Here is a 20,937-nt window from a genome sequence, read left to right as displayed (position 1 = left end):
GTAATGTACATGGCCAGTCATTAAAGCGTTAATACATCAGTTTACTGTTGGTACCTTCAGTAACCATGGCAACTATAAGGACCACCGCTTATGTCATAAAGGAAGATCCCACAAAGCAAGGGCTCGCTGCTATGATCAGTGCCATCTTGGATGCGCCTTTGGACCTTGAGCTTCACTACCTTACTCTACCTGACCCTTGATGTAATTTGGAGGGTCTAGCAGGGGAAAGGGTTATCTGCTTTAGACAACCCCATTAACCCTGTGTTCTCCTATTGGAGAAGTTCACCTGGATATGTAAGAGAGAAATGCCGCCCCCGCCTAGCCATCAGTATGGTGAAGGGTATCGCAGCCAGATCTCTCTCCCATCCGCTTTACTATATGTCTTGTCTGTTTTTGTTATGTTGTCTGTTTTTGTTATGTTGTTGTCTGTGAATTGTGTATATTGTGCTACGTTACATATTGGCATTACCCTCTATGCCCAGAGGAGGGGCAGCTCTCCAGTCATGGCTCCCTCGAGGTTTCCCCCACAGGGGTTTTTCCTCACCTGAGTACTGGAGGGTGACTCTTCGTGAGTCGGGGGTTTGCCATTTTCAGTGTCATGTCATTTTAAATATAATTGTGACTATTTGACACCTGATTACAATGTGTTGTGTGTTTATTTTGTGTTCTTTTGTTTCATTCCTGTTGCTTTGGAGTTGGGGGTCCATGAGTCCATGACATATTTAAAGTCATAGAGGAAGACATCTGCCCACCACATAGGACCACAACATACTCCATGAGCATGCATGTTTGCCCCAAAGGGTGAAACAAGATGGAGCAGATGGACAAGATGGAACAAGATGAAGCTGAGGACGGCACAACTCCCGCAAGTTTCCACTCATCGTCCGGTGTACATCCTGCACAATGTATGCAATCCTTGAACAACAGTTTGAGGGTGTTGTTCATTTGGAAGCCCAGATCCTGGATCTAGAGGAGCAATTGGCAACACTGAGACGCATTGACAACTTGGAGAGGAGTCTCCTGCTCACTGAACAAGTACTCTCTGGGGTAGAGGTGGGGGAGGATAGTGGGACGGAGGTGCAGGACAGTCAGGCAGTTAGCTGGGTTACAGTTAGAAAACGGGGGCGAGGGAAAAGTGTCAGGGAGGCTAGTCCTGAACTGGCACACCCCAACAAGTTTGCCCGGTTGGCAGATGAGGGGGATGCCATTTCAGAGCTAGCAGTACTGCAGCAGGACTCTGCCTATGAACGCCGGGGGGTTGTCTGCTCCAGTAAGGAGGGAGGGAGGAGAGCAGGGCAGGCCAGACAGGTACTGGTAGTGGGGGACTCAATTATTAGGGGGACAGACAGGGCGATCTGTCACAAAGACCGGGATCGCTGAACAGTGTGCTTGGGGAGAAGATGCTAGAAGGGTGGAGGAGTGTTTAAACTAGGGACTAGGGGGGAGGGAACCTACAACATAGAGGGGGAAGATAGTGTAGATAGAGACTTATTAATGTACCTGGGGGAGGAGCGGAGGGAGGGGTTAGAATAGTTAATAGGGATAGGCTTCATAGGAAGAAACATACACCATTGAATTGCCTTTTGACTAATGCCAGAAGTCTGACCAATAAAACTGATGAACTGGAGTTGATCATTTCTGAGGAGGATTATGACATAGCGGGTATAACAGGGACTTGGTTGGACGATAGCTGTGACTGGGCAGAGAGCACTGTGGTTAGACTAAGAAAAGATACTCAACTTTCTCTGGCGCATACAGCAGCTGTTAAGTACTGAAAGGATTATGATTTTTTAATATTTAATAATTTTATACTTTCCCTGGGACATATGATGCTGCACATTATTACTCTACCTAGGACATATGGTGCTGCAGGTCATTACTCCCTCTAGGACATATGATGCTGCAGGTCATTACTCCCTCTAGGACATATGATGCTGCAGGTCATTACTCCCTCTAGGACATATGGTGCTGCAGGTCATTACTCCCTCTAGGACATATGGTGCTGTAGGTTATTACTCCCTCTAGGACATATGGTGCTGCAGGTTATTACTCCCTCTAGGACATATGGTGCTGCAGGTTATTACTCTCCCTAGGACATATGATGCTGCAGGTTATTACTTCCTCTAGGACATATGATGCTGCAGTTTATTACTCTCCCTAGGACACATGATGCTACAGGTTATTACTCTCCCTAGGACATATGATGCTGCAGGTTATTATTCCCTGTAGGATATATGGTGCTGCAGGTTATTACTCCCTCTTGGACATATGATGCATGCAGTGCATTTCTCCTCCTAGAAAATATGATGCTGCAGTTTATCACTCCCCTTGCACATATGATTTATGCTATTTATTACTCTCTCTAGGACATATGATGCTGCAGGTTATCACTTCTCCTTGGTCACATGATGCATGAAGGTTCTTACTCCCCCTAGTTCATATGATGCTGCAGGTTATTACTCCACCTAGGACATATGATGCTGCAGGTTATTACTCTCCCAGGTAGACATGTGCAATTCGGTTCGGCACGAATGTCAAATTTACCGAATTTTGCCGTTTTCGTGCATTCGGGCCGTTCCGAATGCACGAAAACATTTTTTGAATATTTCCGAATAGCACCGATAAAACGAATAGTAACATAACGAATGCATTCGTTATTCTCCGAATGCATGTGGTAAAAAAAACGAATGAATTTGTTATCCAAAAACAAAAGCATTAATTATTTACCGAATGCATGCGGTAGAAAAACGAAAGTAAAGAATTCTTTCCAATTTTTTTATTGTTCCTTGCGCTACACTGTTTCTGACTGTTAGTTACTGTTTTACTGTTACTAGGGTGCCTCCAGCTGTTGCAAAACTACAACACCCACCCAGCATGCGGCTGTCTGGGCATGCTGGGAGTTGTAGTTTTGCAACAGCTGGAGGCACACTTTGCATTCGTGCAATGCTTTTTAATTCATTTTCAAATTCCGCTGGCTTTTGTCAGAAATGGGTTACCAGGTCAATGACATGCATAGTAATTGCCGTGGGAACATTTTTCATTCATAAAACTGCAGACTTAATTGGATAATTGCCGTGTAGAACGCTTAGGACACCAAACATTCTACACGGCAATTATCCAATTAAGCCTGCGGTTTTATGAATGAAAAATGTTCCGACGACAATTACTGTGCATGTCATTGACCTCAATCACCCGACGATCAAACACATCAATCATTCATACAGCATTCATTCATACAGCATTCATTCATTCATTCATTTACTCATTCATTCAACATTTCTTTATGTATTAATAATTTATTAATACATAATGTAATGTTGAATGAGTAAATGAATGAATGAATGCTGTATGAATGATTGATGTGTTTGATCGTCGGGTGATTGAGGTCAATGACATGCACAGTAATTGCCGTGGGAACATTTTTCATTCATAAAACTGCAGGCTTAATTGGATAATTGCCGTGTAGAACGCTTAAGACACCAAACATTCTACACGGCAATTATCCAATTAAGTCTGCGGTTTTATGAATGAAAAATGTTCCCACAGCAATTACTATGCATGTCATTGACCTGGTAACCATTTCTGACAAAAGCCAGCGGAATTTGAAAATGAATTAAAAAGCATTGCGCGCATGCGTGTGTTTGCCAAAGTGTGCCTCCAGCTGTTGCAAAACTACAACTCCCAGCATGCCCAGACAGCCGCATGCTGGGTGGGTGTTGTAGTTTTGCAACAGTTTGATCGATGCGTTTGATTGTCGGGTGATTTATGTATAACATCATGTTATACATAAATCACCCGACAATCAAACACATCAATCATTCATACATTTACTCATTCATTCATTCATTCAACATTACATTATGTATTAATATAAATCACATAAAATCATATTATCTTACCTGTCTTCCAAAGTTCCGATCTCTGCGGCTGTCCTCTTTTCCTGCACACACTCCCGATAATGGTCCCCTGCTTTACCCGAATGTACCCGAATACCGAATGTATACGAAAAATCAAACCCACCCGAATACGAATGTATACGAAAAAAAATCAAACCCCCAGACTCCCGAATACCGAATGTATCCGAAAAAAAATAAAACCCAGACACGCGAATACCGAATGTATCCGAAAAAATTAACCCACCAGACACCCGAATACCGAATGTATCCGAAAAAAAATGAAACTTGGACATCCGAATACCGAATGTATCTGAAAATCAAAACTGAAAATATTACTGAACCGAAAATTTTATTAAAAAAATTAAAAAACGAAACAAAAAAAAACGAAAATTTTTCTTCTGCACATGTCTACTCCCAGGACATATGATGCTGCAGGTTATTACTCCACCTAGGACATATTATGCTGCAGTTTATTACTCTCCCAGGACATATGACGCTGCAGGTTATTACTCCACCTAGGACATATGATTCTGCAGGTTATTACTCCACCTAGGACATATGATTCTGCAGGTTATTACTCCCCCAGGACATATGATGCTGCAGGTTATTACTCCACCTAGGACATATGATTCTGCAGGTTATTACTCCCCCAGGACATATGATGCTGCAGGTTATTACTCCACCTAGGACATATGATTCTGCAGGTTATTACTCCCCCAGAACATATGATGCTGCAGGTTATTACTCCCCCAGGACATATGATGCTGCAGGTTGTTAACCCCCTAGGACATATGATGCTGCAGGTTATTACTCCCCCTAGGACATATGGTGCTGCAGGTTATTACTCCCCCTAGGACATATGATGCTGCAGGTTATTACTCCCCCTAGGACATATAATGCTGTAGGTTATTACTCCCCCTAGGACATATGGTGCTGCAGGTTATTACTCCCCCTAGGACATATGATGCTGCAGGTTATTACTCCCCCTAGGACATATGATGCTGCAGGTTATTACTCCCCCTAGGTCATATGGTGCTGCAGGTTATTACTCCCCCTAGGACATATGATTCTGCAGGTTATTACTCCCCCTAGGACATATGGTGCTGCAGGTTATTACTCCCCCTAGGACATATGATGCTGCAGGTTATTACTCCCCCTAGGACATATGATGCTGCAGGTTATTACTCCCCCAGGACATATGATGCTGCAGGTTATTACTCCCCCTAGGACATATGGTGCTGCAGGTTATTACTCCCCCTAGGACATATGATGCTGCAGGTTATTACTCCCCCTATGGCATAAGATGCTGCAGGTTATTACTCCCCCAGGAAATATGATGCTGCAGGTTATTACTCCCCCAGGACATATGATGCTGCAGATTATTACTCCCCCAGGACGTATGATGCTGCAGGTTATTACTCCCCCTAGGACATATGATTCTGCAGGTTATTACTTTACCTGACATATGATGCTGCAGGTTATTACTCCCCCAGGACACATGATGCTGCAGGTTATTATTACCCCTAGGACATATGATGCTGCAGGTTATTACTCCCCCAGGACATATGATGCTGCAGTTTATTACTCCCCCAGGACATATGATACTGCAGGTTATTACTCCCCCAGGACACATGATGCTGCAGGTTATTACTCCCCTAGGACATATGATGCTGCAGGTTATTACTCCCCCAGGACATATGATGCTGCAGGTTATTACTCCCCCTAGGACAAATGATGCTGCAGGTTATTGCTCCCCCTAGGACATATGATGCTGCAGGTCATTACTTTACCTGACATATGATGCTGCAGGTTATTACTCCCCCAGGACATATGACGCAGCAGGTTATTACTTTACCTATGACATATGATGGTGCAGGTTATTATTCACCCGAGGACATATGACGCTGCAGGTTATTACTTCCCCCAGGACATATGATGCTGCAGGTTATTACTCCCCCTAGGACATATGATGCTGCAGGTTATTACTCCCCCAGGACATATGACGCTGCAGGTTATTACTTCCCCCAGGACACATGATGCTGCAGGTTATTACTCCCCTAGGACATATGATGCTGCAGGTTATTACTCCCTCAGGACATATGATGCTGCAGGTTATTACTCCCCCTAGGACATATGATGCTGCAGTTTATTACTTCCCCTAGGACATATGATGCTGCAGGTTATTACTCCCCCTAGGACATATGATGCTGCAGGTTATTACTCCCCCAGGACATATGACGCTGCAGGTTATTACTTCCCCCAGGACATATGATGCTGCAGGTTATTACTCCCCCAGGACATATGATGCTGCAGATTATTACTTCCCCCAGGACATATGATGCTGCAGGTTATTACTTCCCCTAAGATAAGTTAAACACACACATTTGTGGACGGACTATATAAGGGACCCTTATCACATTAGTAAAAATGTCCATTCAGCTCCCTACTGCACAGTAGGAAAAAATGTGAAGGACATGAAACATGGAAAAGACAGATAAAGGGTTTCACTAACTTCCTGTTTTTGCTATTGAACCAAATCTAAAATCTACTTAGCAAAGCTATTTCTACGTCTCCAAGCTTCCGGCCTCTGTTGGTTTATTCCAGCAAATGAATAATATTCAGTGTGATGGAACATGTACCAAAAAGGGACAAATATCAAATCCTGAGCACAGTGATTTACTTATATACACAATGGGGGGTGGAGAGTCATTCACCAACCTGTACCTCCTTAAAGGGGTACTCCGATGGAAAAAAATTTTTTAAATCAACTGATGCCAGAAAGTTTAACAGATTTGTAAATGACTTCTATTTAAAAAAATCTTTACCCTTCCAGTACTTTTTACAGATAAAATTTTCCCTGTTGTCCTAACCATCAGCACAAGTGGGGTGTTTCTGCCCCTGTGAAGCTGGCAGGACGGTGGAATTTTTAATTCCGCCCAAGCAATTAACATAATTGAACCCCCCATATAAGTCCTCCTCCCCAGGCCATGGTGCTTTTTTTCTGTCCTGTGCTGGACAGCAGGACGGGGCAGGCTCATTAAGCCTGCCTGGATTTATATACTTTTTATACATATGTTCTGCAGCGTGGCTGCTTATGTTTGGGCTTTTTAGCCCTTTCCTTTACAGGTCTGACCTGTGCTTATCTCCTCGTTCGCTGCGCTTCTCCGGTTGCGGTGCTCTCTGTCAGTGCATTCCCCGTGCGGATATGCGCTGTTTGGGAGCTCCGTACCTGGTCAGTGATTCAGGTCGGAGCTCCGCTCTGAGATCGCTGTACCGGCTCCCCCCTTTTGGCGCTAGCGGTGTCGCGTGCGCTGCATCTCTAGACGTACTACAGTCTCATCTTCAACTGGCTCTGGATTTTCTCCAGCATTTAGGCTGGATCATAAATTGGGACAAATCAGAGATCGTCCCCTCTACCTCCAGAAGGTTTCTGGGGTTCATAATCGACTCCTCTCACATGACCTTATCTCTGACCCCAGAGAGGAAGGAGAAAGTCGTAAGAGCCGCCGAGTTCTTAATGGTTCCCCAAAGGGTCTCCATCAGAACTCTGATGAAAATGCTAGGCCACATGTCAGCATCTGCAGAGGCAGTACCTTGGGCCCTATGGCATCTCCGTCCACTTCAAGATCAGCTCTTGAGTGTCTGGATTCGCAACCCCAAAGGGTTGGACAAAAGATGTTCCCTGTCTGTCGAAGTCCGTGCATCCCTCAGATGGTGGACAACTCTGTCAGATGGGAAGTCCTTGATTCAACCTCATTGGATCATTCTGACCAAGGACGCCTCCCTTGTAGGCTGGAGAGCCCATCTGGACAAAACTCAGGTACAAGGTACCTGGACTTCTCAAGAGAGACTCCTCTCTTCCAACATGAGAGAGTTGAGAGCAGTCCGTCTAGCTCTCTATCACCCTAGTTCTAGGGCAAGCGATAAAAGTCCGTTCAGACAACACGACTGTAGTGTCTTACCTAAACAAACAGGGAGGCACAAGGTCCAAAGTTCTCCTCGAGGAGACCGGACTAATTCTCTCTTGGGCAGAGACCAATCTATCCCACTTCTCAGCAGTTCACATCAAGGGGGATCTCAATATAGTTGCAGACCGTCTGAGCCGCGGTCTTCCAGTCCAAGGGGAATGGTCCCTGAACGAGGATATCTTCCGCAAGATAACCCGAAGGTGGGATATGCCAGAGATAGATCTCATGGCAACTCGTCTGAATGCCAAGGTGAACAGGTTTTGCTCTCTTTACAAAGAGGACAATCCTGTGGCAGTAGACGCTCTGTCCATTCCATGGAGGTTCAGGCTGGCCTACATTTTCCCTCACTTTCCATGATACCGAGGGTATTGATGAAAGTCAGGCAAGACCAGACCTCAGTAATCGCCATCATACCATTCTGGCCAAAGAGGTCCTGGTTCACCCAGCTCATGAGGATGAGTCAAGGGTGTTATTGTTATTCCCCACGTGCAGAACCTTGTGTCTCACAACACAGGCTCCTGCCTAGATCTGAGAAGACTCAATCTGACAGCCTGGAGATTGACAGGACCCTACTAGGTAGTGGTCTTTCATCGGAGGTCTTGAGAACTCTTGCTCACTCAAGAGCAGCATCTACTAATAGAGCTTACTCCAGGATAAATCGGATTTTCCTACAATGGTGTGCTAAGAAACAGGTAGTTGCCTCAGATCCTCCTCTTTCTGCTTTGCTTCAGTTCCTGCAGGATGGCCTTGACAAGGGTCTTAGCCCATCCACTCTAAAAGTGCAGGTTGCTGCACTCTCTGCCTCTCTAGGCAGATCTTTATCTCAAGATCTCCTAATCAAGAGGTTCCTCAAAGGAGCCGAAAGACTTAAGCCTACAGTCCTTAGGCCTATTCCCCAATGGGATTTGTCTGTCGTTCTCAAGGGGTTGAGTTCTCCCCCCTTTGAGCCTTTGGACCAAGTGGACTTTAGGTACTTGTCCCTTAAAGTCACCTTTTTGTTGGCTATAACCTCAGCCAAGAGAATTGGCGAGCTTCAGGCCCTAGCGGCTTTTGAGCCTTATACTCTCTTTTTACAAGACAGAGTCTTGTTGAGATATCTACCGACCTTTGTTCCCAAGGTACCAACCTTTTCCAATATTAACCAAGTTATCTCCTTACCAGCTCTGTGCCCAGACCCTTCCTCTTCTGAGGAAGCTGCTAACCATTCCTTGGACATTTCAAGAAGTCTCAAGATATACATCTCAAGAACTGGTGAATTCAGAAGATCCGAAAACCTTTTAATTTCTTTTTCAGGACGGAACAAAGGTCTAAAGGCCTCCAAACCCTCTCTGAGTAGATGGGTGAAAGAGGCAATCAGGGAGGCATTTATAGCTCAGGAGCTAACTCCTCCTTCTTTTGTTACTGCCCACTCTACCCGGGCAGTTGCTACCTCTTTTGCTGAAAGAAGGTCTGTTCCACTAGAACAAATTTGTGCTGCTGCCTCCTGGAGCACGCACAACACATTTATCAAACATTACCGGGTTAATGCCAAACGTATGGGAGAGCTGGCCTTTGGGCGTTCCATCCTAAGTGCCGCTCCTCCTTAGTCCCTCCCTATTTGTGATTGTTACTTGCTAAGTCCCCACTTGTGCTGCTGGTTAGGACGACAGGGAAGCGTTAATTTCTAACGCAAATTTGTTTTCCCTTAGTCCTAACAGCAGCACACAAATTTCCCGCCCTTGTAGTTTGTATAATTTTGCTTGTTATTAAAGCACTATGGCCTGGGGAGGAGGCCTTATATGGGGGGGGTTCAATTATGTTAATTGCTTGGGCGGAATTAAAAATTCCACCGTCCTGCCAGCTTCACAGGGGCAGAAACACCCCACTTGTGCTGCTGTTAGGACTAAGGGAAAACAAATTTGCATTAGAAATTAACGCTTACTTTTCTACAGATAAAATTATTTTCATTTTGAATTTCTTTTTTGTCTTGTCCACAGTGCTCTCTGCTGACACCTCTGTCCGTGTCCAGAGCAGCCTAGGTTTGCTATGAGGATTTTCTCCTGCTCTGGACAGTTCCTGATAGGGGCATCAGGTGTCAGCAGAGAGCACTGTGGACAAGACAAAAAAGAAATAAAAATAAAAAAGAATTTCCTCTGTAGCAAACAGCTGCTTAAAAGTACTGGAAGGGTAAAGATTTTTTAATAGAAGTAATTTACAAATCTGTTTAACTTTTTGGCATCAGTTGATAAAAAAAAATAAATAAATGTTCCACCGGAGCACCCCTTTAACATGAGCAGTGTGAATCCTGTAGCTTAGTTCTATTGAAGTGAATTAAGCCAAGTTGCAATACCACACAAAACCTGAGGACAGGGGTGGTGCTGTTTTTAGGAGAAATTAGCTCTGATTTTCTGTGTCTGGATAACCCCCTTTTAGGGTACGTTCACACGATGTGAGTTACGATCGTATGAACGTAACCTTAAAGGGCATTTGTGAGATCGGGAAAAAGAGCTCAAAGTGCCACTCTTGGCTATGGGCTGTGTCTGGTATTGCAAATAAGCTCTGTTCAGTTAAATGGAATAGAAAGCAATAGCAAATACATGGACATAATACAAAAACAGCAACGCATTGTTCGTGGTTAATGTCTGATATTGCTACTTAGCCCCATTCAAATTGATAGGACTCAAAAGCCAGATACAGCCCAAGAACAAATGTGGAAAAATTTTTTGCAAAAAAAAAAAAAAACAATGTGGTGATCACTGGGAATGTGGAATGAATGATGAGAGTAGTAGTTCCTGATATATATATATATATATATATATATATATATATATATATCATGTAGTGGTTTTAACCAATGTTCTTCGGTGAACCACTTTCTCATAAATCTTTTCCTTCACACAAAGCCCAGGAATGAGACTTCTAAAGCCAGGACTCCATAAAAAATATGATTTTAACATTACTTAAAGAGTTACTCCGCCCCTAGAGATCTTATCCCCTATCCAAAGTATAAGATGTCTGATCGCGGGGGTCCCACTGCTGGGGACCCCCACAATCTTGGCTGTGGTACCCCAGATATCCAATGCACGGAGCGAACTTCGCTCTGTGCCGAATGACTGGCTATGCCAGACTTGCATTGAGGGGGGGGGGGGCGTGACGTTACAAGGGGGGGCGTGACCGTGACCTCACGAGCCTCTGGAGCTGCACCCTATGCTCTAAATGAACGCCAGGTGCAGCAGGAAGATCTCGGAGGTCCCCAGTGGCAGGAGCCCCCCGATCAGACATCTTATCTCCTATCCTTTGGATAGAGATAAGATATCTAGGGGCACAGTACCCCTTTCACTCATAGGCCAATTCAATATATACAGTCATGGCCGTAAATGTTGGCACTTCTGAAATATTTCTAGAAAATGAAGTATTTCTCCCAGAAAAGGATTGCAGTAACACATGTTTTGCTATACACGTGTTTATTCACTTTGTGTGTATTGGAACTAAACCAAAAAAGGGAGGAAGAAAAAGGAAATTGGACATAGTGTCACCAAACTCCAAAAATGGGCTGGACAAAATTATTGGCACCCTTTCAAAATTGTTGAAAAATAAGATTGTTTCAAGCATGTGATGCTCCTTTAAACTCACCTGGGGAAAGTAACAGGTGTGGGCAATAGAAAAATCACATCTGAAAGCAGATAGAAAGGAGAGAAGTTCACTTAGTCTTTGAATTGCGTGTCTATGTGTGCCACACTAAGCATGGACAACAGAAAGAGGAGAAGAGAACTGTCTGAGGACTTGAGAACCAAAATTGTGGAAAAATATCAACAATCTCAAAGTTACAAGTCCATCTCCAGAGATCTAGATTTGCCTTTGTCCACAGTGCGCAACTTTATCAAGAAGTTTGTAACCCATGGCACTGTAGCTAGTCTCCCTGGGCATGGACAGAATAGAAAAATTGATGAAAGTCCAGATGGTGCATAAGCAGCCCCAAATAAGTTCCGAAGATAATCAAGCTGTCTTCCAGGCTCAGGGATCATCAGTGTCATCGCAAACTATCTGTCGACATTTAAATGAAATGAAACGCTATGGCAGGAGACCCAGGAGAACCCCACTAGTGACACTGAGACATAAAAAAGCAAGACTACATTTTGCCAAAATGAACTTGAGTAAGCCAAAATCCTTCTGGGAAAACGTCTTGTGGACAGATGAGACCAAGATAGAGCTTTTTTGTAAAGCACATCATTCTACTGTTTACCGAAAACAGAATGAGGCCTACAAAGAAAAGAACACAGTACCTACAGGGAAATATGGTGGAGGGTCAATGATATTTTGGGGATGTTTTGCTGCCTCTGGCACTGGGTGCCTTGAATGTGTACAAAGCATCATGAAATCTGAGGATTACCAACGGATTTTGAGTCGCACTGTATAGCCCAGTGTCAGAAAGCTGGGTTTGCATCCGAGATCTTGGGTCTTCCAGCAGGACAATGACCCCAAACATGCATCAAAAAGCACCCAGAAATGGATGGCAACAAAGCACTGGAGAGTTCTGAAGTGGCAGCAATGAGTCCAGATCTAAATCCCATTGAACAACTCTGGAGAGATCTTATAATTGCTGTTAGGAAAAGGCGCCTTCCAATAAGAGACCTGGAGCAGTTTGTAAAAGAAGAGTGGTCCAACATTCCGGCTGAGAAGTGTAAGAAGCTTATTGATGGTTATAGGAAGCAACTGATTTCAGTTATTTTTTCCAAAGGGTGAGCAACCAAATATTAAGTTAAGGGTGCCAATAATTTTGTCCAGCCCATTTTTGAAGTTTGGTGACATTATGTCCAATTTGCTTTTTTTCCTCCCTTTTTTTGTTTAGTTCCAATACACACAAAGGGAATAAACGTGTGTATAGCCAGGGCCGGATTAATGTAGGGGCGGATGGAGCTGCAAATCCAGGCCCCTGCATAAAATAGGCCTGGCGGCCCGCACAGACCAACCGGCACCCGCAACAATCAAGCCTCAAAATCCCGGCCCGTGGAACGAAAGTTTGCGGTATGTGAAATTTGTATTGCCCGACGCCCGGGACATGCAGTTCCGGGCGCTGGGCAGGTAACTTCTTCAGGCATTTAACCCTGCTTCAGGTGAGCAGCGCTAAATGCCAGAAGACTTCATTTACCCCACCCTCCTCCTGGTCTCCAGTTGGTCGGTCCGAGCCTCATGAGGGACATCTCGCATGTGACGTCCCTCCGCAAACCTGCGCAGGACGTCAGCGATGTCACTCGTCAAGCTGCCGGCGGAAAGGAGAAGCGCAGCGCAGGACAGGTAAGTGTGTCTATGTGTGTGTGTCTGTATGTGTGTGTGTCTGTCTGTGTGTGTATGTCTGTCTGTGTGTCTGTCTGTCTGGGTGTGTCTGTCTGTGTGTGTATGTCTGTCTGTGTGTCTGTCTGTCTATGTGTGTCTGTCTGTGTGTGTGTCTTTGTGTGTCTGTCTGTGTGTATATATGTGGGGGGGGGGGGAACAATGCTACCTAATGTGGGGAACCTGCTACTACCTAATGTGAGGAACCTGCTACTACCTAATGCGGGGAACCTCCTACTACCTAATGTGGGGAACCTCCTACTACCTAATGTGGGGAACCTCCTACTACCTAATGTGGGGAGCCTGCTACTACCTAATGTGGGGAGCCTGCTACTACCTAATGTGGGGAACCTGCTACTACCTAATGTGGGGAACCTGCTACTACCTAATGTGGGGAACCTGCTACTACCTAATGTGGGGAACCTGCTTCTACCTAATGTGGGGAACCTGCTACTACCTAATGTGGGGAACATGCTACTACCTAATGTGGGGAACATGCTACTACCTAATGTGGGGAACCTGCTTCTACCTAATGTGGGGAACCTGCTTCTACCTAATGTGGGGAACCTGCTACTACCTAATGTGGGGAACATGCTACTACCTAATGTGGGGAACATGCTACTACCTAATGTGGGGAACCTGCTACTAACTAATGTGGGGAGCCTGCCGCTACCTAATGTGGGGAACCTGCTACTACCTAATGTGGGGAGCCTGCTACTACGTAATGTGGGGAACCTGCTACTACCTAATGTGGGAAAACTGCTACTACCTAATGTGGGGAAACTGCTACCTACCTAATGTGGGGAACAGGCTACCTTCCTAATGTGGGGAAACAGCTACCTTCCTAATGTGGGGAAACTGCTGCCTGCCTAATGCTCCCCCCCAGAAGTAGCACCCCCATCATCCATAAGCTCATGCTATTACCATACAGGGGAAGGGGGAATGGGGGGCGGGGGTTGCTGGTAGATGATGGTGGTGCTACTTCTGGTGGGGGGTGTTGCTGGTGGATGATGAGGGGCGCATGATGAGGACATTATATGTAAGGGGTGCATGATGAGGGCATTATATGTAAGGGGCACATGCAACCCAGCCTCACCCAGCTGCCACCTCCAGGGGCCCCCAGATAATTTGAGTTTGAGACCCCTGCTCTATCACCTCCGTGCTGCCAGTGGCAGATCCAGGGAGGGGCAATTGCCCCCTGAGATTATTGCCCCTCCTGTACTACAGCATGGTGGAGCGGGAGCTGTCAGCTGTCCCGCTCCACCATTCCCTCACATTTCTCACACGCTGCTGCATTCTTACAGTTCGAGCCGCGGGGACGCCATCCACGGCAGGCCGGCGCGATGATGTCACATCATCGCGCTGGCGCCCATAGATCGAGGTGCTCGAGTGCCGTATGGTACAAGGGAATTATTAAAACTTGGGAGGAAGGGGGGCAGTGTGAATGCACAGAAAAGGGCAAATTATAAGTGAGGGTTACACATTATATGTGAGGGGCACAGGACAGGGGGCATTATATGTGAGGGGCACAGGATAGGGGGGCATTATATGTGAGGGGCACAGGACAGGGGGTGTTACATATGAGGGGCACAGGACATGGGGAATTATATGTGAGGGCCACAGGTCAGGGGGCATTATATGTGAGGGGCACATGACAGGGCCCCCTCCCCTGTCCTGTGCCCATATAATGCACCTATAATGCCCCCCTGACATTTTCTCCTTACTTATAATGCCCCCCCTGTCCTGTGCCCCTCACATATAATGCCCCATGTCCTGTGCCCCTCACATATAATGCCCCCTGAGGGGGCAGGACATGGGGCATTATATGTGAGGGGAACATATATATACTTTGATAAAAAGGCCCATCACAATCTTCAGCATCAGGCTCATGATGCTCTTAATCCGGCCCGGTGTATAGCAAAACATGTGTTACTGCAATCCTTTTCTGTGAGAAATACGGCATTTTCTTGAAAAATTTCAGGAGTGCCAACATTTACGGCCATAACTGTATACTTGGATGTAGCGTAAAAATGCTATAGCTTTGTGGTACAATTTAGGATTCAGAAGAAGAATCTAGTCACTGTCCCTCTTACTAAATGCTGCTATCATAGATAATTGTGAAGCAATAAATCATTGGTGCTGTAATAAGTGTTCGGGAATATGTTTCCTGCAGATCTGTGTAGATATTACAGCTCTCTAAGACTCTGGCTTACAATCCATATAGAAAATATTACAGGACGAGGATCTTCTTATCTCGTGATAACCGTTGTCTAACTCAATATAGGACTCCACTTTATTCTTGTATTAATCTGTGAAACAACACTCACAAAACTGTAACTGACATGGCAGACAGACTAGCACTAGTTTGACCAGAGGCCAATAAGAAATCCAATGAAATACAGCAAGGCCCTTGTTTAACTTTATCCTTGCATAAAGAAATCCCTCTTGGGACAAAAATGTAGAGAAAACTATGCTCACAGAGGGACTGGAACTGGGTTCTGGTACAACTTTGTTGTAGTCTATATGTAGGAGATATGCCTGACATTAGCAATATCTAGACTCACTACTGTTACGCCGAGCTCCCCGGAGCACTCACGGCGTCTCTCTCCCTGCAGCGCCCCGGTCAGACCCGCTGACCGGGAGCGCTGCACTGACATTGCCGGCGGGGATGCGATTCGCATAGCGGGACGCGCCCGCTCGCGAATCGCATCCCAAGTCACTTACCCGTCCCGGTCCCCGGTTGTCATGTACTGGCGCGCACGGCTCCGCTCTCAAGGGCGCGCGCGCGCCAGCTCTCTGAGGCTTAAAGGACCAGTGCACCAATGATTGGTGCCTGGCCCAATTAGCTTAATTAGCTTCCACCTGCTCCCTGGCTATATCACCTCACTTCCCCTGCACTCCCTTGCCGGATCTTGTTGCCTTGTGCCAGTGAAAGCGTTTAGTGTTGTCCAAGCCTGTGTTACCTGATCTCCTGCTATCCACATTGACTACGAACCTTGCCGCCTGCCCCGACCTTCTGCTACGTCTGACCTTGCCTCTGCCTAGTCCTTCTGTCCCACGCCTTCTCTGCAGTCAGCGAGGTTGAGCCGTTGCTAGTGGATACGACCTGGTTGCTACTGCCGCAGCAAGACCATCCCGCTTTGCGGCGGGCTCTGGTGAACACCAGTAGTCTCTTAGAACCGGTCCACCAGCACGGTCCACGCCAATCCCTCGCTGACACAGTGGATCCACAACCTGTAAGCCGAATCGTGACAACTACTTTGGTCTCCTCAGGAAATAACAGGGCTGCCAGATGGCACGTGTTCACCTGACAAAGGCCAGGCCTCAACTAGGTGAACCTCTTTTCCCAAGTCTAATACGGTAGACTGGGGAATGGCTCCTGCATTTTTTGGCTAGGAGTCTGCATGTGACTAAATTCTTGTTCAGCTATATGATAAAATGTAAGGCACAGAAAAACCATTAACCCTCTGCACACTGTAGACTTCAGTGTATGCTTTATACTTGTGGTGTAAAATGGAAAATATGTTAGAAAATATCTTTTGCATGACCATCCAATATTTGAGAAACAATACTATGCATCCAGCAAACGTATTATATCTCAGCCACCCGACTACTCTAATGGGTAGAGGCTGTAACAGCTTGTGCTGGACCACCAATTCCATGCTAAGACGTTCTTCACGATCACCAATTTAGGACGCAGGAAAGCAAAAGTCACAGAACTCAGATTCATATTTATTACATTTTCACCATTGTTTATTATACACAGGCCAGGAGCATGCACATTTTATGTTACCATTTATTTTGTTTGACATGGAAATGTGCACACATATATAGAATTTCTGCGACAATAAGACAACATGCGAATGTGCAAAAGGGTTATACATACTATACATGTGAACGTAGGTTCTTCTCCAGTCATTTGTCATATTATGTACAATCGGGCTGCATTAACCATTTCTGTGCTGGGGATGTATTTACTATGTGTATGAATTTAGATTTTGGTATAATATTACAGCCTGCCTTTACTTTAAAATAATTAAAGCTCAAAGCTATCAAAGCTCAATGTAGTCGTAAAGCAGGATGAAAAGCTCTACTTTTGTGTCTGTATAGAGGAGGAAGAGGAGCAGGAAGGAAGATCAAGCCACTCACTATGATACCCTGGCATTAGTATTATGTATGGACTTATGGAGTGATTTTTCTGCTAGATTCCTCTACAGAGCAAAAAAAAACAACAAAAGACAAGAAGTTGTCCATAGGAGTATTGGGGAGTTTCAGCGTTCCATGCCCCAACTGTCCTTTTCCCAGAACTGAGCTGTCGATTAGCTGCGCAGGCAGTGCACCACAAACACAACGAGAGCTAGGCAATGGTTGAGCAAAAACAAAATTCAGAATATCCATTTAATGGTGTTGCACAGCTAAAGAAACAACTTGTGTACTGTGCAAAAAGTATAATAAAGCAACTTACTAATATAATGTTATTAGCTATACTGCACAGATTTTTTCGTATGAGATATGCTGTCATACTCTCTGAATGCAGTCTGCGCTGTCCCTGCTCCCCCCCCCCCCCCTCTTTTCTTTTCAGGATGAGACCAGTGATGTGAATGTGGGAGCTGGTATTACTGCACATTAAATTATGAATCATTAGATAAGGCAGCAGGAAGCCTTTCTTGGACATAGTATTTTCTGTCAGAAAAAGGATTACTCCTCTCTTAATGATTCAGAAATCTTATGAGCAGTAATACATGATCCCTTCTTCACATCACTTATCTACTTTTGAGTAGATAGGAGGGGATGTCAAGCAGGGAAGGAGCAAACTCCATTCAGAGACATTTCAAACCAGACATCTCAGCTGACAAAATATCTGTGCACCTTTTGACACCATACACAGGTTGATTATTTTGCTTGACAACCCCTTTAAGAGCTACGTGGCTTTTGCCATGTAAACAATAAAGCTTTATAGAGGAGTTCTTATGCTTTTCCACTTAGGAAACACAAACAGCTTTTCAGCAGGGGGTCACACTATAATTGGTTTATGAAGAAACATTCAAGAACTTGGGTTTCAAAAGGCATTCAAGAACTTGGGTTGCCCAAAGTGGAGACACCCCCTTTAACAGCTCCATACTCCCTTACATATGAAGTTCACTCTATCCATACATGGCCGGTCATTCCATGCCTGAACTCCTCCCATAATTTCTGCACAGTGTTCATTGTCTCGATCATTATTGGGTTCACCTTCATTCCAGACACTGTAAGAAAAGACAGGTTACCTACACAGAAACGAATCTACTATCATTCTAAATGTATATGGAATACTCCTGTGTGTGTTCTGTGGCTTCCATTGGGAACCAGGGATTTTCGAAGTAAGACAAATGAATGGCTGCAAAGAGTGGATCTCCCTCTGGTGGACCTGACTTGCCCGTACATTACACAAATGGCATAATTCAACTTTTTCTCTATTTAACATTTGGGACCTCATCCACTAGTAACGTCATAGTATTTTCTCACCTGTATGTCAGCGGCGATCCATCTGTCCACAACCACATGCCAATGTCTTTAGGATCTCGTCTCAGTCCTATCCAGTATCTTCCTTGCTTTATGGTCGGCCATAAAGAAGTCTGGAAACAAATAAAGGTATTGTCACTTACTAATGTATTGTCTCCTGAGAAGAGAAATCTGCCTAACTGAGCAGAGATAAAGAAATATGGAAGATATCTAGAAAAGCTGTGACACAACCATTGGATGGTCTTACAATGTCATCCATTTGCCTCTCCCAAAGGAACACATCAGCAGAAACGTAGTATGGCACCATTGACTTTAATGAATTCTCTTTAGTGGCGGTTGAAGGTCTGGGGAACTTGGAGGCCAAGTCAACTCCATGAACAGTTTGTCTTGTCCTTTCCCTTAACAATGTAGAGGGGGGGAATAATAATGCCCTTTCCTGCCCCATGATGTACAATAATATCATAGGCAGTAATTCATTAACACGAAATGGCGTATATATATTAACGTCAAGAAACATTTAAGGGGTTATCCAGGAAAAAACTTTTTTTTATATATCAACTGGCTCCAGAAAGTTACACAGATTTGTAAATTACATAATATGGAGATACAAAGATGAATGTCCGGCACAGCACTGGCAAACGAAGGGTGTGCTCTGATGTAACAGGATTCATGCACTTGGGAGTACGGTGAGAGACCGCCAGAGGTGCTAATACGGGGTGGAGGTGAGAAGGGCACAAGGTGCTATCGACCGCTTGCTGTCCTGTGTTCATGTTGATTGTCTTCACGGAATTAAATACGGTGCACGACTTACGGGTGAGTGCGGTTTTCTTCATATCTTCAAATTTGTAAATTACTTCTATTAAAAAATCTTAATCCTTTCAGTACTTATGAGCTTCTGAAGTTGAGCTGTTCTTTTCTAAGTGCTCTCTGATGACACGTGTCTCGGGAACCGCCCAGTTTAGAAGCAAATCCCCATAACAAACCTCTTCATCTCGGAGCAGTTCCCGAGACAAGCAGAGATGTCAGCAGAGAGCACTGTTGCCAGACAGAAAACAACAACTCAACTTCAGCAGCTGATAATTATTGACAGGATTAAGATTTTTTAATAGAAGTAATTTACAAATCTGTTTAACTTTCTGGAGCCAGTTGATATATAACAAAAAGTTTTTTCCTGGAATACCCCTTTAACCATCTTTGAAGTGCCATTTCATCACCCTTGCTTCATAGACAAGGAAAAATGGCTGTTAATAGCAGCCAGGACTCACCGCATCAGAGATCAGGCTCACTGCCGGATTGCCGTATCTTAAAGTAAAAATCACTGGGGCCGGTGGATTTGGGGGCAGATCTAAACCTTTGCAAGGTAAGCGTGGGGTTCCCAATCAGTATAGATGACGGCCCCTACCTACCCTTGTGCCGTATAATCAGTGCTCTGAGATACAGACAGCCTCGGCAGCCTGTATTACTTGAGTGCCAATACCACTGATCAATGCTGTGCTATTGCAATCGAAAGATAGCAAGCAAAAGTTTCCTATGGGGACTTAAAAAATAAAGAAAAAAATTTAATAATTTTGAATAAGTCCTACCCCTAAAAAAAAAAAGTTGGAATTACCCCCCTCCCCTTTCCAATTTTTAAAATAAAATAATGTAAATAAAAATAAACATATGCAGTATAGCTATGTACGGACATCTTTGAACTATTAATATATAACACTAGCTGAGTACCCAGCGCTGCCCGGTTTTTCCTACCTTATCTTTGTAGAGAGGAAAAGCAACAGAGTAGTAAACATTTGTCCTCATATCTTGTCCTTAAATTCTGACCCCATATCCCCTCCTCATATTCCAACCCCAAATCCCCTCCTCATATTCCGACCTTATATCCTGTCCTCATATTTGTCCTCATATCTTGACCTCATATCCCATCCTCATATCCCATCCTCATATCCCGACCTCATATCCCGTTCTCATATCCCAACCTCATATCCTGTCCCCATATCCCGTCCCCAAATCCCGTCCTTATATCCCGTCCTCATATCTAATCCTCCTATCCCGTCCTCAGGTTGGGCTGAGTTGTGGTAAAGATAGTGTAAGCTGAAAAAGGGGTGTGGCTTAAAGGGTGGGAGTATCTTTGCAAGATGGGGTGTGGCATGCAGGGAGGGTGTGACTTGCCAGTGACTGACACATTCACCAGGAGATGCAGAGCGGAGCTTGTGGAGTAAGGTACTGGAAGTCCTATATACTTGCAGGGGACTTGAAACAAAAAC

The 20,937-nt window shown here is 44.8% G+C and overlaps 1 protein-coding gene across 2 annotated transcripts in view; it reads right to left on the bottom strand.

The window, feature by feature from the left end:
• Nucleotides 1-16,913: 16,913 nt before the first annotated feature.
• LOC130366797 (CD209 antigen-like protein C) overlaps nucleotides 16,914-20,937 on the bottom strand; it is a 24,946-nt gene continuing 20,922 nt past the window's right edge. For both annotated transcript variants that reach the window (XM_056569153.1, XM_056569154.1), the window contains exons 8-9: nucleotides 18,680-18,789; nucleotides 16,914-18,420 (exon numbers count right to left, since the gene is read on the bottom strand). In XM_056569153.1, coding sequence (XP_056425128.1) covers nucleotides 18,282-18,420; nucleotides 18,680-18,789 — 249 coding nt within the window. In that variant the 3' untranslated portion in view covers nucleotides 16,914-18,281. The remainder of the gene's footprint in view (nucleotides 18,421-18,679; nucleotides 18,790-20,937) is intronic.

The sequence above is a fragment of the Hyla sarda genome, chromosome 4 (genome assembly GCF_029499605.1).
Source record: "Hyla sarda isolate aHylSar1 chromosome 4, aHylSar1.hap1, whole genome shotgun sequence".
In the NCBI taxonomy this organism is placed as follows: domain Eukaryota; kingdom Metazoa; phylum Chordata; class Amphibia; order Anura; family Hylidae; genus Hyla; species Hyla sarda.
Note: the sequence above shows the minus strand (reverse complement) of the source record. Positions and strands in the feature narration are given on the sequence as shown.